A 19,573-nucleotide genomic window follows, 5' to 3' on the forward strand; every position below is an offset into this window, starting at 1 on the left:
CGTTTTAACCCTCTGAGGGGGAGTTCAGCTACCGCCTCGTGCTGTTGGGCCATCCGTACCGGCCGTAACGCCCGGGGCGTTGACAAGGCGCTGGAGGCCTGCGGCAACCGGCTCCCCCTCAGCGCCCGGGCTGGCGGCAGCGGGGAGGGGGGGAAAGGGGGCGGCGGGGCAGCTCCCGCCGCGGGATGGGGCCGGGGCCGGGGCCGGGGCCGGGGCCGCTCCTCCTGGCCCCGCCGCCGGGGGCCGTCTGGCTCCGCCCCCGCCGCACCCGGAACCCTCGCTCCCGGCGGCGGTTTCCGCCCGGCGCACCGGGGATCGGACCGGAGGCGGAAGCGTGGGTGGCGGGCCGGGCCGGGGCAGCGCGGTGGCGGTTGTGCGGGCGGCGGTGGGAAGCGGGCCGGGCCCCATGGCCTCCTCCTCCAGCATCGACATCGAGGACGCGACCCAGCACCTGCGGGACATCCTCAAGCTGGACCGGCCGGGAGGTGAGGGGCTGGGCCCGAGGGGGCACGGGAGGCCGCCGGCGGCGGCGGGCCTGGCCGGGGCGGGGCCGCCGGCCGCGCTGTCCTGTCCCGGGCTGCGGGACCCGCCTCAACCGGAGCCCCGCGGCTCCACCGTCTGTCAGGCGGCTCCGCGCCGGGGCTGAGCACATCTCCCTCGGGGCGCCGGTGGCATCGCTCCGCGCCGGCTCCGTCCCGCCTGGGGCGAGGGGGGTCCCGCTCGGCCCTGCCCCGCTCCCCGAAGAGCCCGGGACGCAGCGAGGGGGTGAGGAGAGGAGCCGGCGACCCAGCCTGAGGACCCTCGCTTGTGGGAGAGGATCCCTGCTGCTGAGCAGAGTGGGAGCAGTTCGGCCTCAGCGCTCGCTGCTGCCGCGGATCTTGGGCTCTGTTTATCCGAGAGGTGTTGCCGCTGAGAACTGAACAGCACTGATCTCCTCGGGCCCCTCTCCCGCGTTTGTTAAGAATACTTCGAGTTTTTCCTGGATGTCTTACTGGGCTCAGTGAAGGGGCTATCACGCCTCTCTCAAATCAGCACCGTCCTCAAACATGACGAGGTCATGGTCTGAATGAGGCTGAGACCATGAATGTTTTGCGAAGAAAACTTAGCCTCTGGGTCGGGGACAGAATTTATGCCCGTGCTGTGCTCCGTTGGAGCAAAAGGCAGCAATAACATAGCTTTTAAATGTACTGAGACCCAGTACGAATGTGCTACCTCCAAAGCAGCTGCCACGCGTGCTGCCTTTTGCTTGGCCGAAAGGATGAGAGGTTGGATGCAGGTTTGTTGTGGGAGGGGTGTAGAGGCGCAAGGGATGGTGGAGCAAACCTACAAGAAGCCAGCTTCGTTAGTTTTGCTACCTATAGAGAAACTTCTTATTACTTGAAGTAGTTTCTCTTGTTTCTGGAGCACTTGGGTGCTCCTGGATTATAATTCTTATAAGAAAATACATTTTTCCTTTACAGTGCAGCAGTCTATACTTGAGAAACGAAAAGGAGAACTCAGTGTGGGGAGGGGGAGCCCTTGTTTCACAAGCAATTTCTGAACTGAAAGGATGCGTCATGATTGGGAAATGGTTGGAGTTGTTTCTGTTCTCTCGAGGTGACTTGACTTTCCCCTGAAGCAGCTTCTTTTGCTGGTTGAAGCAAAAGAGTTATTTACTGAGGATGAGTTATTCCTTTTAAATTTTCTTCTTTCCTCTTCATTCTCTTTATATCTTCTGTGTCAACACTAGTGTATAAGAAGGCAGTTGAGAGGAAAGGGAGCAAAAGGACAGTAAGTCGAGCAGTAAGGAACCCGTGGTTGTTCTCAGCAGAAATCACTGCCTGGGTAGTAGCAAATGGACTTGAAAGAACTGGGCATAATAAAGTCAAGAGCAAGAGCACTTGTTTGTGAACTGAAAGCCTCTGAAAATCCTATTGGGATGTCAGAGGAAAGGGAAACTGCGGGAGCCATCAAGGCTTTTGAAGGAGAATAGAAGCAGCCTCCTGAATTGCATGCCTAGCACTAGGCTTATCTGGCCTAAAGTTGCTGTTGTCAGGGCCCTCTCTAGTTTCAGTTTCTGTTATACCCTGGGTATCACTTACAGATTTTAATACCCAGTGGAGACTAGTGTAGGTGCTTTCCAAGATTACTGCTGCGAAGAAAGGTTTGTGGCACTGGGTGCGTGAGCAGCGTTATGTTACTCTGGGTGCTGTCCAGGCGGGTGACGAGAAGCACTCCCCGCTCTGAAGAGTTTACAACTGTCATGATGCTTTTTTAGTTCTGCTGGGTTTGGTGATTGTGAAAACGCAATCCAGCACTGAAGTCTCTCTTGACACAGTTTTCTCCCAGTTTTTGCAAACTTTATCCATAGCTTTGATAACCCTTGCCCTTTTTTGGTGCCATGCCCTCAGCAGGGGGAAGCTGCACGATCAAACCATGGAGCTCCCAGCTGGGGCACATAGACAGGCCATCAATGCCAGCGTGCTATGGAGGAGAGTTCCTGCTGGGGCTGTGGGCAGGATCCTTCCATCTGCACTGAAATCTGCTGGTAACCAGGTGTTCTGTGAGCTCACCCCACCCAACGTGAGGCGTTTATCAGGGAAGTCGCCATTCAGTACAAAGTAGCATTCCTGATGTGGGGAGAAGGTGGGTGGGAGCAGGAATAGTTCAGTATCGCAGCTCCAATTGCTGCTCTTTTCCTGCCCTTTGGAAAGGTGACGAATACAACCACACTGCTTTCCCTTTGAAAGCCTAGACCTGCTAGTCTAGGTTAACATTTTGGTTTTGTTCGTGTACTTGCCAGACACTGAGCCTCTTCCCTTCTTTTATGCCTTCAGGATTGTGTGTGGGCAGCACCTGTGCTTGTCTGGCTCCCACTAAGACAGTGATGGGCTAAGACCGCCCCCCCCGCCATTTCTGAACTTTAGTGTGCTGCTGTTGTGCCCGTCAGCTTCTGAGGAGTTTCCTCCTTCCCTTTCCCATGGAGTGAACATCACCGTCCTGCTGTCCGTAAAAGAGCAGAGATACTTACATGATCCGTTTCTTTTGCTGCAGATAGAGCAAAGACTGGATCTTCTTTCTCTGGCAGCCTGGATGCTGCTTCTGTAGGGAGTGTTTTCCTGGTTTTGGTCATAAAGGATAAATTGCAGTTGATGGAAGTTGCTGCAGCTGGACAAGCACCCACCATATGCTGTAGGAACAAGAGGCACACCAGGAACATCAAGCACAGCACAAATGTGTTGGGTGATTACAGGTTCCCGTTCCCTGGCCTAAAGTTTCCTTGTGCTGCGTGAGTGTCGCTGCTGTTTTCTTCATGCAGTGCAGGTGAACTCAGGTGAGCACCCAAAAGGTCTCTCCGTTGGGATACCCTGTCACTGCACAGGCTTTTTGTGTCCATAGTGCAGTTGCTGATTTAATGACTTTGTTCATAAGCAGGCAAATTTTAAATATTCTTCTGGCAAATGAATAACAGTCACAGTTATTTCTGTAGGCAGCAGCGCTCATCCTGGTATGTTAAAGCCTGCTTGGTAATGGAAAGCTTGTCTTGCTTTCAAAGGACATGGCTCTTGCCCACAGTTATGTTTAGATTTGTTACGTGTGCCAGTAACAGTGGAGCTCCTGGGAGCAGCCATTTTGCAAGAGCTCAGCAGTTGTTACCTGGCAACAGTATACGAAATTCCAGTTTTCAAAACCAGTGAAAATTTCAAGCGAGGGTTTTGCTGAGACAGGAAGCTTTGACTTCAGTGGATTGATGTGTAAGTGCAGATGGACTGGGCTTGCTCTCCAGTGGGGATCATCAACTGTTTACCTTGCTAGTAAATAGAAAGGTCTCCTTCACTCCCTGTTGTGTATGTCCCCTTCTCAAGCCTTCAGAAGGTACAGAGGCCCTCAGGCAATTTGTGCTAGGCCAAATATGTGAAGTCAGGGCACATGCACTCTTCAAAGCAGAGCTGAAACACTGAATGAGTGGTTACTTTACACAAAACTTGAGTTCTATGAACTTCTCTGTGAGTTGTCAACCAAGGGAAAAATATGGGAATCTTGCAGGCACAGCTGCACAGTTTCATAGCTGAGTTACTTGAACACCTGGACTTTCAGGTCAGGTCTCACAGTCAGAAGCCAGTTTGGAACATAACAAATGTATTATTTCCAGCCAACCCCAAATGTTTCAGCTGACCACTGTATTGCTGGACTTCAGAGATCTCTCTGCAGGCATGAGGGTTAGAAATGACACCTCAAGAACCCTTTGGTCTGGTAAATCTGATTCAGTAAATGTAACTCACCAGCTTAGGCTTTCTGATCCAGGACTATTTGCTCTTTGAGTCTGTTAAGTTCCTTGGACTCATTCTTTGATGCTTTCCTGGTCTGCTGGGATTGCTTGTGTAAGAAAAGAGCTATGACTTCACTCATTTGTGTGGAGATAAGTTTCTTGTATGGAAGGTCTCTTACTCATCCCTTTTAGAGAATACTTCTTCCAGCCAGTTCAGTGTATTCTACCTGATAGACCAGTAGAACTTGATGAAAAACCTCTGGAGGTAGTGTGTTTTATGCAGCGCTGATTCTTTTAAATGGGTATTGTGCACAGTTCATCATACTTTTCCCTAGGTTCAGTGAATGAGAACCAGAGACCATCAAATTCCTATAACGGAGACCTGAATGGACTGCTGGTGCCTGATCCCATCGTGGCTGGAGATGGACCTTCTTTGGCTAAGCCAGTGCATCGCAGCATTTCTCTTGGAGCCCTGCAGGAGAAGCAAGTCATGTAAGTTTTGTCAAAGAAAGGCTGAGACTGAACAGAAAACGGATAAAAATTAATTCTGATGAGCCTGGACAATCATGCTGGGAATCTGACCATCCTTGCTGCTCAGGAACTGAAGAAGATTGGCAGAGTATTTTAGAGAGAAAGGGAGCAGGACTGGTCACATGGGGGACACTGCAAGTCAGGATGAAGGTAAATTAGCAGGGCTCTGGGTGAAACCTGGCATTCACATGCAGCCCTCCAGCTGGACTCCTTTAGGGACCCGAGTTACCTGAAGAGTAACTTGTAGCAGTTGACAGTATGGTAGGCCTTGCACTTGTTGAAGTATTTCTCTCCACATAACTTAAAACAGGACAAATGGTCCTGAGCTAGATTTCTACCCAACTCTCTGCTGAGTTGTGCATATGCATCAGTGTGTTTTGGACTGTACACATGCTTTTATTGCTTATATGCAAGAGAACATACACGTATAGAATACTTTGGATTTGTCATGGGAGTGATAATACAAATCCACATCAGTCTGACTAGTGTAATGCTTGGCTTCATGCACTGAGTCTTAACATCAGCACTTGTGTAAATAGCTTTTGTTTGGGTTCTTTGGTCGTAGTTTTGAGAGAGGATGCAGTGAGAATCGTGAGCAGCGTGCACTGTTGTTGATGAGGTTGAACTTTGGCTTTGGTCTCTTTGCATCTTCCAACGTTGGGTAATAGTCAAAGCTACTTTAACGAAGTGTAGGCCTGTGCTCAAGTCAAACAGACTGGAGGTTTTTAAGCTGAATAAACGAGGTGTTTGGCCCTCTGAAATCTGTGGCACGTGGGAAAGGGAGACTCTTAACTGGAATAGTTTCTGTTTTTCAGTTGTTCAGTTCAAATCTCCTAGATGCACAGATACTCCTTCTGCATTGCTATTAAAATTATGAATAGCAAATATCTGACCTCTGTTCTCTTCCTGTGAGTCCTGTCTGAGTTTTTTTTTCCTTTTGTTTTTCTTGAAAGCTGCCTTTCCGGTGATGACAGCTCCACGTGCGTAGTGATATCAGCAAAAGATGTGGAGATAGTGGCCAGCAGCGATTCCAGCATCACCAGTAAGGCCAGAGGAAGTAACAAGGTAAGGAGCAAGAGAAAGGATAGCTCTGTCTCTTTCAGTCACATTGGCTCGTGCTTAAATATTTTAAACAGAAACTACTGTCTTCTTTCCTGTGTTACAGGAGCTTATAATGGGGTAGAAGTTTGTCAAAGAGCTTAACAAGGGGGAAAAAATGGATCGGTATCTTGTAGCCGATTGTTACTGTTATTGCAGAGTCTGGCCAAGTTATCCTCTAATTTTCAAGAATAAGTCCGAGATCTAAACTGTAGGTTCTTGGGAGAGTGCCCTTCCTTCACAAACAAGCTTTTCCTGCTAATTGTTATTTCACTGGAAGGTCTTTGCTGTGGAGGGAGGGTTGCTCTTGATAGTTTGCTAGCCTCAGTCCTGCAGAGGGGTCCACCCAGCAGATCAGAGCTGCAGAAGAGCCGATATGCTGAGATCAGAACTAGTGCTGTATAGAGTACTGAGACACTCAGAACAAATGCTAGCAATTAGGGAGAGAACTCTGGTCTTGATCCTCTTGGCACTTTTCTATATTATGTCATTTTATTCCTTGTGCCGTCAATTAAGGGACCATAGAGATCATAAATGAATACTGTACCGTGTTATAATTGTTTTTCATAGATGATATTGAAGATAAAAATAAAAAGGAGAATCACTGCCATAATTTCCACAGTATTTCTTAATTATTTGCTTGTAGAGACAGTGCTTATCAAATAAGACCAGGACTTTCAGTTTCTCAGAAAGCAGTGTTGAAACTAAAAAGCAAAAAATGCCCATGCAGCAAATGTATTTCTATATTTCAAAAAAAGTTTCCAAGAACTGTGAATCCAGACACAGTGCTAACAAGGAGGTAAAGGCTACTTCGCTGTACTTGCAGGGTCGAGCATTATTCTGCAGTGTGACAAACTCAGTGAGTTGCATTCCTTCTTGCAATGGAAGGAAATATTAATCAGCTTCCAGAACTTCAAATGTTAAGGGCTCAGCTACTTGGTATTCAGCAATTCTTCCTACCAACTGCTGCTTCTAACAATTTCCCGTTAAGCATTACAGGTCTTCCCTGGAGGACATAATACATTTGGCAAGTTTGTTCCAGGTAAAAGTTAATCTGAGACACTTCTCATATTTTGTTTTCTTTCTCTTGAGCAGGTGAAAATACAACCTGTTGCTAGATACGACTGGGAGCAGAAGTACTATTATGGCAATCTGATAGCTGTTTCAAACTCTTACCTGGCTTACGCCATTAGAGGTGAGATACCTTCTTGTCTTGCATGTGATTTGTATTTTTTTACTCTGTGTATCTCTAAAAGAGACAAAGTTTGCATCAGAAGATGGTAACTGGCAATAATTGAAATACTTCTTGGAACACAAAGATCAGGGTGCTGTTCTAGTGGTAATATAGGTGAAGCTGGAGCTACAGGAGAGGGAAGAGTTGGTGGTGTAGGAGAGTTTCCACTGAGAAGGAAAGCTTTTCTGAAGTTAGAAATAAAAGAAAGAGAAGAACTCAGTGAGGATGGAGGAAAAGTTGAAGGGTTACATTGATTTCACTGGACAGTAAGCTGATGTTGAGATTAATCCTCTAATTAAATATTTCTGCAGTAAACAAGCTTCTCTGTAGCGAAGCACGGAAACAGCCCCATGGTAATTTGAGCAGATAAATGTTTGCTATGGATTTGCTTGCATAAATTTAGAGTTGAGTTTAAGGCTAAATTTAGAGGAGCCAAAGAGCAAAACAGATGCAGTGTGTTTTGCAGTAGGAAGGGAGAGAAAAGTGGAACAACACAGGGAAAGATTGTTTCACAACATACATGAAACAAATGAACACTTAGTCATCTGCAGTGTCTCTTCCTGCTCTCATTTAACCACACAGTGTTTGAGGCTCCATCAGCTTTTCCCTTTGTCAGTTCTAGCACCCATCAGAATGTCTGGCCTTTTATGAAATGTGCTACTCTGCTTCTGTGTTTTTTTTCCTAGCTGCGGTTATTTTAGAGCAGCTTTAGGGTGTCTCACGGTTTTTAAAGTGTTAAAGCTTGGACGCAGTAACACTATGGAAAGCTGAGTGGTCTGCTAGAGCATCAGAAGTGGAAACAATATGGTCTCCATAGAACTGCCTGCATTACAGTGATGTTTGTCTGAAATTGGAAACTTTGCTTGATATCTGCATGCTTTAAAGCATGTTCTTTTCAGTCACACAAGCCAAAAAGCAGTGCTTTTTGCTAGGTCACTGTTTATGCTTTTAAAAATTCCCCTTACAGAAGATGTATTTGAGCTACCTGCCTCTGAGGGACTCCTTTGCTCCTGTTACTGAAAATGAAACTGCAGTTAAAATTAATTCATTGTCACTGGAGGTCAGTCTTGGAGGTTTAGTACCTTTGTTGTAAGCTCAGGATCAAGATTTAGGCCTTACATTTAATGAAGACATATTTAATGAGAATAATGCTGGGAATCACAAGAAGTCAACTTCTGTTGACTTTTTAAGTAGAGCAACTTAGAATTTGAGGTGCTGAAGAAATTGTAGATGATATGGGGAATTAAGCTGCCCCTTACAAGGTGGGCAAAGTACTTCTTGATGCTGCCATTCCAGTCTTCTTCACCAAAGCTGAGAAGTGGAGGGAATATTTGTGCATGTAGCCTGGATCTTGAAAGGGCTGATTAACGTGGTACCTATTGATGTGGGTATTCAGTGTGCTGCCAGTGACAGCTGATGCAGGATGGGAGCTGGAAATGCCAATGGGTGGAAACAAAGGCAGTCCTGTGGAGAAACCACACAGGTAAACGGTGACTTCTCCCTCTGTCTTTTCTGCAGCTGCCAGTAACGGCTCCGCTATGGTGCGAGTGTTGAGCGTCAGCACTGCTGAGCGGACTTTGCTGAAGGGATTCACAGGCGGTGTGGCAGACCTGGCTTTTGCTCATCTCAACTCCAACCAGCTGGCGTGCCTCGATGAGGCTGGCAACCTTTTTGTCTGGCGCCTGGCCATGGATAAAGAAAAAATCCAGTATCTTGTCAAAATGTGCTTTATATCAGTCTTTTGGTTAGATGTGAATGCAACCTCAGAATTGCAACGTATTTCCTAGCCTTTCCAGAACAGCAGCTTGCAGGGGGAAGCTCGATCGTTCTGCCCCTTCCAGAGTATCACATCAGTCAACCCATGCCTGTATTCAACACAATCGTTACTTGAAATCATGTGTAACTTGAAATTCTAGGAGTGACACCTCAGTGCTCCTTCTGGTCCGGACAAAAGCAGTCAGTGAGAAGCACTGGTCTATACTGGCTGACTTTACACACGGACAGTATCACCTCAAACATGTGACAAAGCTTTTTACTCATGTTTGTCTGGTTCTAGCTGTTTTCATCAGTTATGTTTCTAGGGAAGAGGATGTAGTACTTCCCTCCTGCTCACTAACTTCCTTCCAAACCTATTACCATTTTTCTTTTGGTGGTCCTGAAGTTTATTTCAGTATTCAATTTATTGCCCTAATTCTTTTCCTTTTAATTGCTAGGAGTGACTGGTTGGTGCTTTTGGGAAGTATGTCAGTCTATGTGATACGTTGTGTTAGGTTGTTTCTTCTTAGTTTTCAGTTGTATAATATCATTTCAAAAGCAACTGAGGCAAAGGTGGTTGTCGTCGTTTAAGATCTGATTTGTATGGTTGGACCAGAGCACTCAGCCAGGGGCAGTGTGGTAGCTTTTCTGTCTTTCTGTGGTAGGGTTGTTGCAATGCTAGCTGAAACAATTTAATCTTTCCGTCAGCAGTCGCATGGATTGCACAGTCTGACTGTGTGCTCCTGTTGTGCTTATCCTGTCCCTATCTGGAGCCTGCAAGAGAAAATTATGAGAAACTATTAACTTTCATAAGCTTAACCTCTTCTTCTGCCAGTGAAGAAACGCTAGCTTGTCTGCTTTCTTAGCAGAATCCTTTTACCTGATGTCTTTTTGAATCTCAATAATCAAAAAAAGCTTGAGGTTTAATAGTATTTAGCAGAGGACCAAGCCTGAATAGGTTAGTGCTGAGTGTCCGTAGCACAGCCAGAAATGTTACATTCCTTAACCGTTGTGATCAGAGAGGAGATCTTGGTTAACATCAAGCGACCTGACAATACCCCGCTGAACACCTCTCGAAGAATCATATGGTGCCCTTTCATCCCAGATGATAATGAGGAGAGTGGTGAAGAGGGAAGTCAGACGTTGGCGTTGTTGCATGAGGACAGGGTAAGGAAACCTTGTATTTGAAACATTGTCCCTTATTACCATTAGAGGGAGAAAATCTAATGAAGGAAAGAGGCAATATGGTTAGAGTTACAAAGGCTCCTGTCTAGTCTGTGCTGGGGATCCTCCTGTAATATGAGATATGGGGATTCCTCTCTTCCAAGGAGAGCTCATGCTGATCTCTCTCTGGGACTCAGAAGGAAGGAGAGTGGTAACTTCTGGTTGCCATCAAATAGTGGGACCACTAGAAGCAGTGTGGTGGGCTAGAGGCATCACTCGTCTGTTCAGGCTAAGCCAGTTCCCAGGGGAGGTGGTTTGGTGAGCAACTACAACTGCCAAGAGCAATTCCCTGTACTTACAGATGGCTGGATGCCAGAAAAGCATCTCATGGCCAAATTGGGTGGAGGTGGGAAGGTTTGTGTCACATACTTGCTGTTGGGCTGGTATGCGAGGATATAAGATGATGATAGATGAAATTCTCTGCTGGATCAGACCAGTAGTTGTTGAAATAAACCTGTGTGCCCACATGTTTGTTTTCCAGGCAGAGGTGTGGGATTTGGACATTATCCGAACAAACAACAGCTCGTGGCCGGTGGAAGTGCCTAGCATCAAAGAAGGCTTCATCGTAGTGAAAGGCCACAGCACGGTATAAACCTATTTTGCTTTCTTTACTGCCATTGTGTAGGTGATCGCTACAGACCACATAGGTTTTCTTTGGGTTATAATGTCTCAGGAGCTGCAGTTCTTAGGACAGTTGGCTGTAAAAAAAACCAGTTTCTTGCCTGTCCACACTGTCACCCACAGCCTACTGGCTGTGTGCACACACTATTGGTAGGTAACCTCTGTTTAAAGAGCCAAGTGAATGTGTAGTCGTTTGCTTTGAAGAAACTCATCTGTGTTTCCAAGGGTCTGTTTCACAACCCAGGCTGTGTTTCAATTATTTTATTTTATCTCCTGGTAAATGAAACACTTAATGCTGCTGTGGTTCACTGCTGGAGGAGAAAGTCAGAACTAAGCCCAATGTAATCTTTATTCTTCTGTGATTCTCCTAATGAGTATAGTTACATCTGTGAGTACAGTGGACCAGAACTGCAGCTGGGTCTCCAGTAGGTGATATTTTGAATATAAAAGAAACAACTGGAAAGAGTCCCATTTCAGTTCTTGAACAGGATGATGATAAAGTAATTGTGTCACTTAGGTGAAATAGTTATGATTGTGAAACAATAATGATTGTGAAAAGCCAGAAGATCCCAAAACAAAATGAGCTCCGTTTATAACAGTGAGAACAGTGGCAGCACAATCCATTGTACTTAAGTTTGCTGTCTGGAAAAGTTGATAATTATTATTACAAAAAAAAGTCCTGTCAATTCTTCTTGAAGGATTAAGTTGCCTGGTGACATGTCTGTTAGAAATCACTCTGACCTCATGTACTATCAAACTGTTAGTCAAATTCCTGTTTGAAGAGAGTGCTCTTTCTCCCTGAAGAGTTATAAAATCGTCTTTCCGTGTCGTCTTTTTTTTTTTTTCCCCCCTCTCTGTTTTAGTGCCTGAGCGAGGGAGCACTTTCTCCAGATGGAACTGTGTTGGCCACAGCAAGCCACGATGGTTTTGTCAAATTCTGGCAGATCTATATTGAAGGGCAAGACGAGCCAAGGTAACTGTGAAATTGGAAAATGAAGGATCTTGGAACAGAGCAGTGTTTACTTTGCAAGAACTTCCTTGTTACAGAATTACCTGCAATGGTCATTCTCAGGACGTTATAAAGATATAGAGTGAATGTTTCTAAAGTAGCTTGTTGCTGAAGAGTTGTGTCACTGGGTATCATACATGCTCAAGGTTTGGTGAACTTGGAGGGGGGGGAAAGCAGAGAGCTGTCTGGAAGCAGGAGTTCTGTGCTTTGCACAGGCTGTAGTCAAACTCTTTTTTGCTGTCCCTGTGAATGCAGACAGGTTCTCTGAGCTGTGTTCCTCTCAGTGTTGACTTCTTTTACATATTGTGCCCTTGTTAAGACACCAAACCAAATAGTAACATGGGATATGTTTTATTTTGGTGGGTTTTTTTTTTTTTTTTTTGTTCACAATCTACAGCTGCATGGGCTGTGATCTCCCTATTTATATGTAAGGCTGTAAACAGCTTCAAGCTGATAATACTTGGTGGGTGCTGATTTAATGCTGTCTTTAGAGAAGGGGTAATGTGTTCAGCACCCACCTTTTATATTCCTTATCTACTACTCCCTGCCCACTCAGTCTTTTCTGATTCTTTCCTAGGTGTCTTCATGAGTGGAAACCCCATGATGGCAGGCCTCTTTCCTGCCTGCTCTTCTGTGACAACCATAAAAAACAAGACCCAGAGTAAGTCCCTAATCCTATACTTGGAGTGTGAAAGTTTAGTAGTGTCTTCTAACTCTGCCTTTGAAGGGTTTGTTGTAACTGCGTTATACTTGTAAAAAATTAGCTTTGTGGCAGGAGCAAGTCCTGTCTCCTTTGTAGTCAGTTTTCTAGTGATGGAGAAATAAACAAGGCTCTGGAACACAGCCTGAAGTGACCTTAATCCTAGTGTCAATTCCATTAAAGCAATGAAAATTCTAAACTGATGAGTACTTTCAGGTTTGTGATGTGGTGGGTTTTAACTGGCCTATTATCCTCCAAATTTCTTCTGTGGTTGATTGAGAAATAACTTTTTTTTTTTTAAAAAAAAAAAACCAAACAACTTACTATTTCTTCAGTCAGTTGTGGCTTTAAAGTTCTTGAGAGCTATAGTGGTTTCTGATTTGTCTTGGAAGCAGAAATTTTCTCGGAACTTTAAGACATGGTTGGGCAAAATCAGCTGTGGGCAGCTTGTGAGGAACTTTTCTGTGAAATGACCTTATGGAAAGGACCAGATCTTCTTTTAAAGAACTTAATTCTGTTCTGCCTGCAGGGTTCCCTTCTGGAGATTTCTCATCACAGGAGCAGATCAGAACAGAGAACTGAAGATGTGGTGCACTGTGTCTTGGACCTGTCTGCAAACTGTCCGGTGGGTGTTGGTATGCTGACTCCCCTGAAGGGTTGGATTTGCTTTGATGAGCAGTGGATCGTAACAAAGCTCTCTGTTTCCAGATGTACTTACTTTGCAAAGGTGATCCTTGATCTCCAGTGGAGTCTGCTCTAGCCCCCACTGGAGCCTCCTCCTTTACCAATCTGATCAGTCCTTTGAGAGCTGTCAGGGCTGTGGCAGACTCTCAGGTCAAGCTTTGCCAAGGCCGGGGAGATTCAACCTTTTATACAATCTCCTTGGTTTTACCACGACCTGTTTTCTTCATTTTGGTCTGTAGTGCATAGACGTATCTGTACCATGAGGAGAGACATTCCACATTGCACTCCTTGAGAGCTCTCTTCTGTAAAATACTAGATACTCAGTAACTGATGTAGAATCTCTTCCTCTTATTGCATTTTCTGATTTAAATAATGAGAGGCTGCTATGTTGACAGAGCTTAAGCAGTTATACAGGGCTTATTTACTGAGCAATATGGGTCTAAAAGTTTAAATTCCACTTTAGTCCATCCCTTCACTCAACTTATGTTCCTTGATTTTGTTTTTCTGCTGGTGGATCGTGGCCTCTCTGATCACACGCACGTGTAAGGCCACTTCTGAATTGCCCTCTTAAAATGAGAAGAATACGGTGTACAACTGAGTGCTGCTTTTTCCACCTCATACTAAAGAAGGTCCAAAATACATAAAAGGGTTATTTGGATTTGGCAGATTTTTGTTTTTAAATATAAGCATTGGCTCTTGTCCTCTTATGAATGTAGAACATGTTAAGTAATGACAAACTGTCATCTTTCATTTAAATATATATCTAGATCCTATCCTGTGATCTCCTTGCTGGTCTCTTGGCTGAAGTCAGCACTGATTTCTGCAATGAAGTTTTTGTTCTAGTGGGTGGTTGCACTGTAATATGGCTGTAAATTCCTTAAGATCTTTTTTTAACTAATGTAGTTTCATAGCAATCGTTTTGGTTGTGCTGATCTGCTTTTTTGTTTTGTTTTGGTTTTTTTTTTCTGCACACCCCTACCTCTTGTTTGTGGATCTAGCTTTTCTCCTGACATCTTCAGCTCCATGAGTATTCTTCCCAGCCTGAAAGTTTGCCTGGACCTCTCTGCTGAATATCTGATACTGAGCGATGTGCAGAGAAAAGTAGGTGGTTCATTTTATTGCTGGCTGTGTGGGTAACAGTGACAGAAGGAGAAATGACCATCTATGTGACTGATTCTGCTGCCTAGGTCTGGGATTTGCACATTAATAGCTAAAAATGCAGAGGCTGGCCTGAGCTATTTCACCGTAAGATGGCAAATGATAATAATTGAGCTGATTAATCCTGAGGAGCCTTAAGGATTGTTTCTCACCCTAAAGTAAAGCTGTTATTTGGAGACCCCTGTATCTGGCACAGTAGGATTGAGTTCCTGATCAGCATTGACTCAGACAGGAGTGTGCTTATTGTGGTTCCCTTGGGTGTTCTGTTACAAATTTAAATGATCCAGGCTTTATTCCTCATGTTATTTTAATTGTTCCAAATGTAGTTCAGGTGCTAGGGTTTGTAGTCTCCACACACATACACATGGTCTGCTCTGAAAGCCCAGTGACTTACTGTTTCTGGTTCTTCCAGGTATTATATGTGATGGAGCTGATGCAGAACCAAGAGGAGGGCAAAGCTTACTTCAGCTCCATCTCAGAGTTCCTCCTTACCCACCCAGTCCTAAGCTTTGGCATCCAGGCAGTGAGCCGCTGTCGGTTAAGGCACACTGAAGTGCTCCCAGCAGAAGAGGAGAACGACAGCTTGAGTGTAGGTAGGTGACAAAGAGAATTTGGCTGTTGTGAGATCAGGATTTCTTTCCTGGCTGGTTCTGGCTTTGTCATGAAAGGGTGATCTCCCAAGCAACAAGTGACAGAATGAGAGGAAACAACCTCAAGTTGAACCAAGGGACGTTTAGAAAAATTTCCTCACCAAAAGGGTTGTCAAGCACTGGAACAGGCTGCCCAGGGAAAGTGGTAGAGTCACCATCCCTGGAGGTATTTAAAAGACGTATAGGTACGGTGCTGAAGGGCAGGGTTTAGTGGTGAACTTTACAATGTTAGATTGACAGCTGGACTCGATGATTGTAAAGGTCTTTTTCCAACATAAACGATTCTATGATTCTTCTTCTCTTAATATGTACAAAATACATCCTGTGCAGCGGCAGTACTTCAGGGAAACACAGTAGAGTTGGTTCAAGGGACCTCTGGAGGTCTCTGGTCCAGCCTGCTCCTTAGAGCAGGACTATTGCTAGTGGCGGATCAGGACATCTATAGCTTCACCTGGTTGCATGTTGAAGGCCTCCAAACATGACACTTCTGTGTCTGCTCTGGTGTCCTGTCCCAGGGCTGCACCCCTTTCTAAAGAAAATATTCCTAATATGGGCCTGAATCTCCCAACCCAGACTGTAGCCATTGCCCCGTGCCACATAGAAACTCAGCTGAGATGTTTCTATTATTAAAAAAGCGTTCCAGGGCTGTGCGGGCTGAAGTGAGTGCAAGTGACACGTTGATTAAGGTACAAGATTAGTTGCTCTGTATCTGAGCCATGATGTTTTGGCAATCACACAGCTTCCCTGCTCCCAGCAGAACGCAGGGGACAACTTCCTCTGGCAGCGTCGGGCTGAGTCCCTCTCCAGCACGGTTTGCAGGCTCATGTGAGCAAAGGGTTCCTGGAAGAACTGGCAGGATATATTTCTGTGACTGCTTGTCTGAGTAAACTGTGTAGTTAAATATCAGAGGTGTGAGCACGTGTTCTGAGAAACCAATTGGTTGCTTCTGAGTCATGTTGCCTGAGTTGTGCCAGGATGTGAGGGCAGTACGCAGTCTGAGTTGAGGGAAAGGGTGGGATTCTCCTCAGTCACATGTGGAAGGCATATTAGCAAGCTACAAAGTTTTTTGCAACAGAAATGAACAAGTAACTCTTTTTTTAGAGGAGAGACACATGAGATAACATCTTCTGGCTGTTACTGCAATGAATGTGGTAGTGAATCCTGTGGAGAACTGTCCCACGCAAGGATTTTTTGATTGCTGCATCTCTTCCACTCTTGGCTTGCTCCTAATCCTCCTACCTTTGTGTTAGTAAAACTATGCCTACTGTTGTACGTAATAGTCAATATTTGTATTGCTCAGAAATGCAGAAGCAAAAATGACAGATACGTGTAGCAAGTCAGGAGCGGACTGGGACTGAAACTTCAGGTCTCTGGTGCTCAGATAATTAGGACAATTTGCATATGAATGCCTATTTTTTTTTTTTTTTTTGTAATGGGGAGCTAGATTTATCTTTTCTACTCGGCTTCCTTAGCTTTCTTAGCAGTGAGACTGATACAGGTGCTGGGTGAATGTTGTCAGCGCTGGCTGATGGGAAGTTATTGCAGAGCTCTTTATAACTACAGTTGTTTACAGCCAGGAAGGATGGCTGAGCCCTAGTCTGGATGTCTGGACAATATGAGCTAGTGTCTGTCTCTTAAAATCTATCCAACCAGTCACTTCAACAGCCAGAACAAATCACTGACAGTTCCAGACTTCAGCTTCCTCCTCTTTGCTTAGTGAGATATCTTTTTTTTTTCTCTTCCTTGAAGCTCACTTGGCTGGATTAGAGCAAATTTGATTGCTCTCACATTGAAAAGTAGAGGGACTGTAGGATATACTTTCCCTAGACAGTGTGAATCTACCTCTGAAGTGGAGAAGTGATGAAGCTGTATGCTGCTGGTTCATCTGCTGTGATGTTTTTCTAGAACTTTGTTTGCAGTTTCTGTTCAACTTCATGTTTTACTTTTGTCTCGCTTCCAGAAGGTGCTCAGGGAACTGGAGCTGTTGAATCAGCAGCAGGCGTGCTGATAAAACTCTTCTGTGTGCACACCAAGTGAGTATGTGTAGCAGCTGCCGTGGGCAGCTCTCTATGGTTGTCCTAATCCTGCACAGACCTATAGAAATTCAACTTAACAATTCCTTTTGCTCATAACAAAAACTACTTGGACTCAGAGAAACTTCTAGCTGTGGTGTGTTCAGTATGGCCTTACTGGGAAGTAGCCCTCCACGGTGCTGTGGCAAGCTGGTGCTTTTGTTGCCGTGAGCACACAGTGCTCATGCGTAAGCACTAGGAAACATCTCTCAGGTGCTCTGGGTGTCAGAACTTGGTGACAGCTGAATGAGGATCAGCTTCCACTTCTTCTGTCACAGGCAGAAAACACTAAGGGGTGTTCCAAGGGAATCAGTTCCGTGAAGAGGAATATTCTAAGCATTAAACTTCTCTTGGTGATTCACAAACTAATCAAAGATGCCTGGGTTTTTTTTTTTTTCAGGGCTCTACAGGATGTGCAGATTAGATTCCAGCCTCTTCATAGTCCTGACATGAGCACATCCATGCCTTCCCATGGCTCTCATGAAGAATTTGGTGAGCATTTGTATTCAATTGATCTTCAGTGTTGCTGAGCCTTTAAAGGTTGGTGGTGGGGGGTCAGCAGGAGGGCTTCTTTGAATGCGTCTTTGTAACAGAGTGGTGTCATCGCATAAAGGATTCTGAATATGAACTAGCTGTGGAGCAGGCTGCTTGATCAGACCCCAGTGTGCGTGTTAGGCTAGGAGCACTGATGCTTGAGTTCACCTTGCTAAGTGATGTAGCAGTTGTGCCAGGAACTTGACGTTTGTCTCTTGTCAGGCAGAAGAGATTACAGTAACACCAGAGCTTTGGGACTAGAGGGGACTGGGCTGCGTGTAGTGTGCTCTCTCAGTTCATTCACTCTTCTGGGATGTGGCTGTTAAACTGGCCTTGCATTTAGGGAAGAAAGGAAGCTTGAATCTCTTGTTATCAAAGCCTGGTAACATCCACTCTTTAGCCTACAAGAGTAAGGGTAACACAGGATTTCCCTTGCCCTGAGGTTTGGTGAGGATGTTGCAGGGGTTTTGCTCATTCTTTTTGGAAACCAGTATGGCTGGCAATGGCACAAGTTCATACTTTGTGGAATTAAAGCTTTAGGTTTTGGGGGAAGTTCCTGTAAATTGACTTGTATTTCTTCCCTGGAAGCCTTTCCGGACCACATGGCTGATCTAAGCACAGAAGGCCTGGGATCCGAAAAAGGATCGGTGCATGGCTCCCAACCAGACCTGCGGCGTATTGCTGACCTGCCTGTACCAGCGGACTTCCTTTCTCTCTCAAATGACGCCAAACCTAAGCTGATGACTCCAGATGCGTTCATGACACCAAGTACATCTCTTCAACAGGTAACCAAAGAGCAGCACTGTTATTGATGGTACAAGGGATGGGCTTGGATTTTGATACTTTTGGGAACTTTTACTAGGCATTAATGACTCTGATAGGCTAAAGTAGCTGAATGCAGAGCACACAGGAAGCTGTGCAAGTAACCAAACTGAGTAAAGACATGTTGGCACATCTGAAATGCTCAGCTGGCCTGAGCGTATGTTGAGTCCGGTATTTTAGCTGCAAAACTAGTGATGTAGCTGTCTTGTGTAGAAATGCAGGTTTGCTAAATAACTGTATCTAAACTGGGAGACTGGTTTACACGCCTTGTTTGCGGTTGTAATATAACTATAATGGAAGAAAATATGCCATCTCTGCACATACTGTCTGGTGGGATCCTGTGGGAATGCACGTCTGAAGCGATCAGGTTGGTACGTGGGACTGTAACATCTTCTGTGTGAGATCTGCAAATTGGCAATCCAGTAGCTTGGTGCATTTTGTTTTTTTTTCTTTTTTGAATCTGACACAGCAAACCTTAATTTGCATAGAAGGCAAGTCTTCTGTGCTTGCACCAGGGGTTTCGACAGCAGGAAACGTGTGAAGCGATCCTTAGGATCTGGTGATCTCTGCGAAGGGCAGCAAAGTGTCTCAGAGAAGAGCCATAAGCAAACATGTAGTCCGCAGTGGAGCTCTGATGGAGCAGTCAGAAAACACAGAATTCCTCTTAATGCTCTGTCACGTGTTCATGGCCAGCACTGCTACATCATGCAACTTTGGGTCCTGCCGGGCATTTCTAGGGGCTGTCTGGCACTGGCAGTGTTCATCTGTCTAACTCAGCGAGGTTTCTGCTGCCCCTTGGTTATGCCAACAAGCAGAAGTGCAGGACCTCGCTGTTTCTTGGCCACTCTGCATCCAAGTGCCATGTTGGTTTGTCTTAAACCCACTCAGATGTTCTTGCTTTATGGCCTGCTTCTGTGCCTCTGTACTGAATTTGTGAGTGTGTAGTTTTCTCTTTGTGCTTTTAGAGTGGGAGTAGACATAAATTAAAAAGTATTTTTAAGAGTGCATCCTTTCAGAAAAGTGATCTGCAACTTAATTACAAGGTATGGATTCCACTGATGAGAAGCTGTGCTGTTTGTGTTTTCTCTGCCTTCCTGTGACAGATGAACTTGTCAGCATTTATTTACCATGCTGATATAGTTCTTACAGGCGAGGAGAATGCTTGTGAGCAGCACTCCACATACACATCCCTAAGGCAGGGCTTCCCCCTTCAAGGGAGGAGTGCATGATTG

General features: G+C 45.3%; 1 protein-coding gene across 4 annotated transcripts in view; it reads left to right on the plus strand.

Moving 5' to 3' along the window:
* Positions 1-356: 356 nt before the first annotated feature.
* Positions 357-19,573, plus strand: part of EDC4 (enhancer of mRNA decapping 4) — a 36,069-nt gene continuing 16,852 nt past the window's right edge. Inside the window, exons 1-16 of one of the 4 annotated variants that reach the window (XM_086757899.1) lie at positions 361-485; positions 1,461-1,596; positions 4,585-4,741; positions 5,734-5,845; positions 6,974-7,073; positions 8,631-8,820; positions 9,887-10,034; positions 10,573-10,677; positions 11,576-11,685; positions 12,299-12,382; positions 12,951-13,046; positions 14,104-14,206; positions 14,676-14,856; positions 16,874-16,946; positions 17,386-17,477; positions 18,108-18,304. In XM_086757899.1, coding sequence (XP_086614025.1) covers positions 1,557-1,596; positions 4,585-4,741; positions 5,734-5,845; positions 6,974-7,073; positions 8,631-8,820; positions 9,887-10,034; positions 10,573-10,677; positions 11,576-11,685; positions 12,299-12,382; positions 12,951-13,046; positions 14,104-14,206; positions 14,676-14,856; positions 16,874-16,946; positions 17,386-17,477; positions 18,108-18,304 — 1,788 coding nt within the window. In that variant the 5' untranslated portion in view covers positions 361-485; positions 1,461-1,556. Of the gene's footprint in view, positions 486-906; positions 1,277-1,460; positions 1,597-4,584; positions 4,742-5,733; positions 5,846-6,973; positions 7,074-8,630; positions 8,821-9,886; positions 10,035-10,572; positions 10,678-11,575; positions 11,686-12,298; positions 12,383-12,950; positions 13,047-14,103; positions 14,207-14,675; positions 14,857-16,873; positions 16,947-17,385; positions 17,478-18,107; positions 18,305-19,573 lie in introns of those variants that run through there. The other 3 variants (XM_086757897.1, XM_086757896.1, XM_086757898.1) reach the window with 3 other exon arrangements.

Source organism: Chlamydotis macqueenii, chromosome 13 (assembly GCF_036417535.1).
Source record: "Chlamydotis macqueenii isolate bChlMac1 chromosome 13, bChlMac1.mat, whole genome shotgun sequence".
NCBI classification, from domain to species: Eukaryota; Metazoa; Chordata; class Aves; order Otidiformes; family Otididae; genus Chlamydotis; species Chlamydotis macqueenii.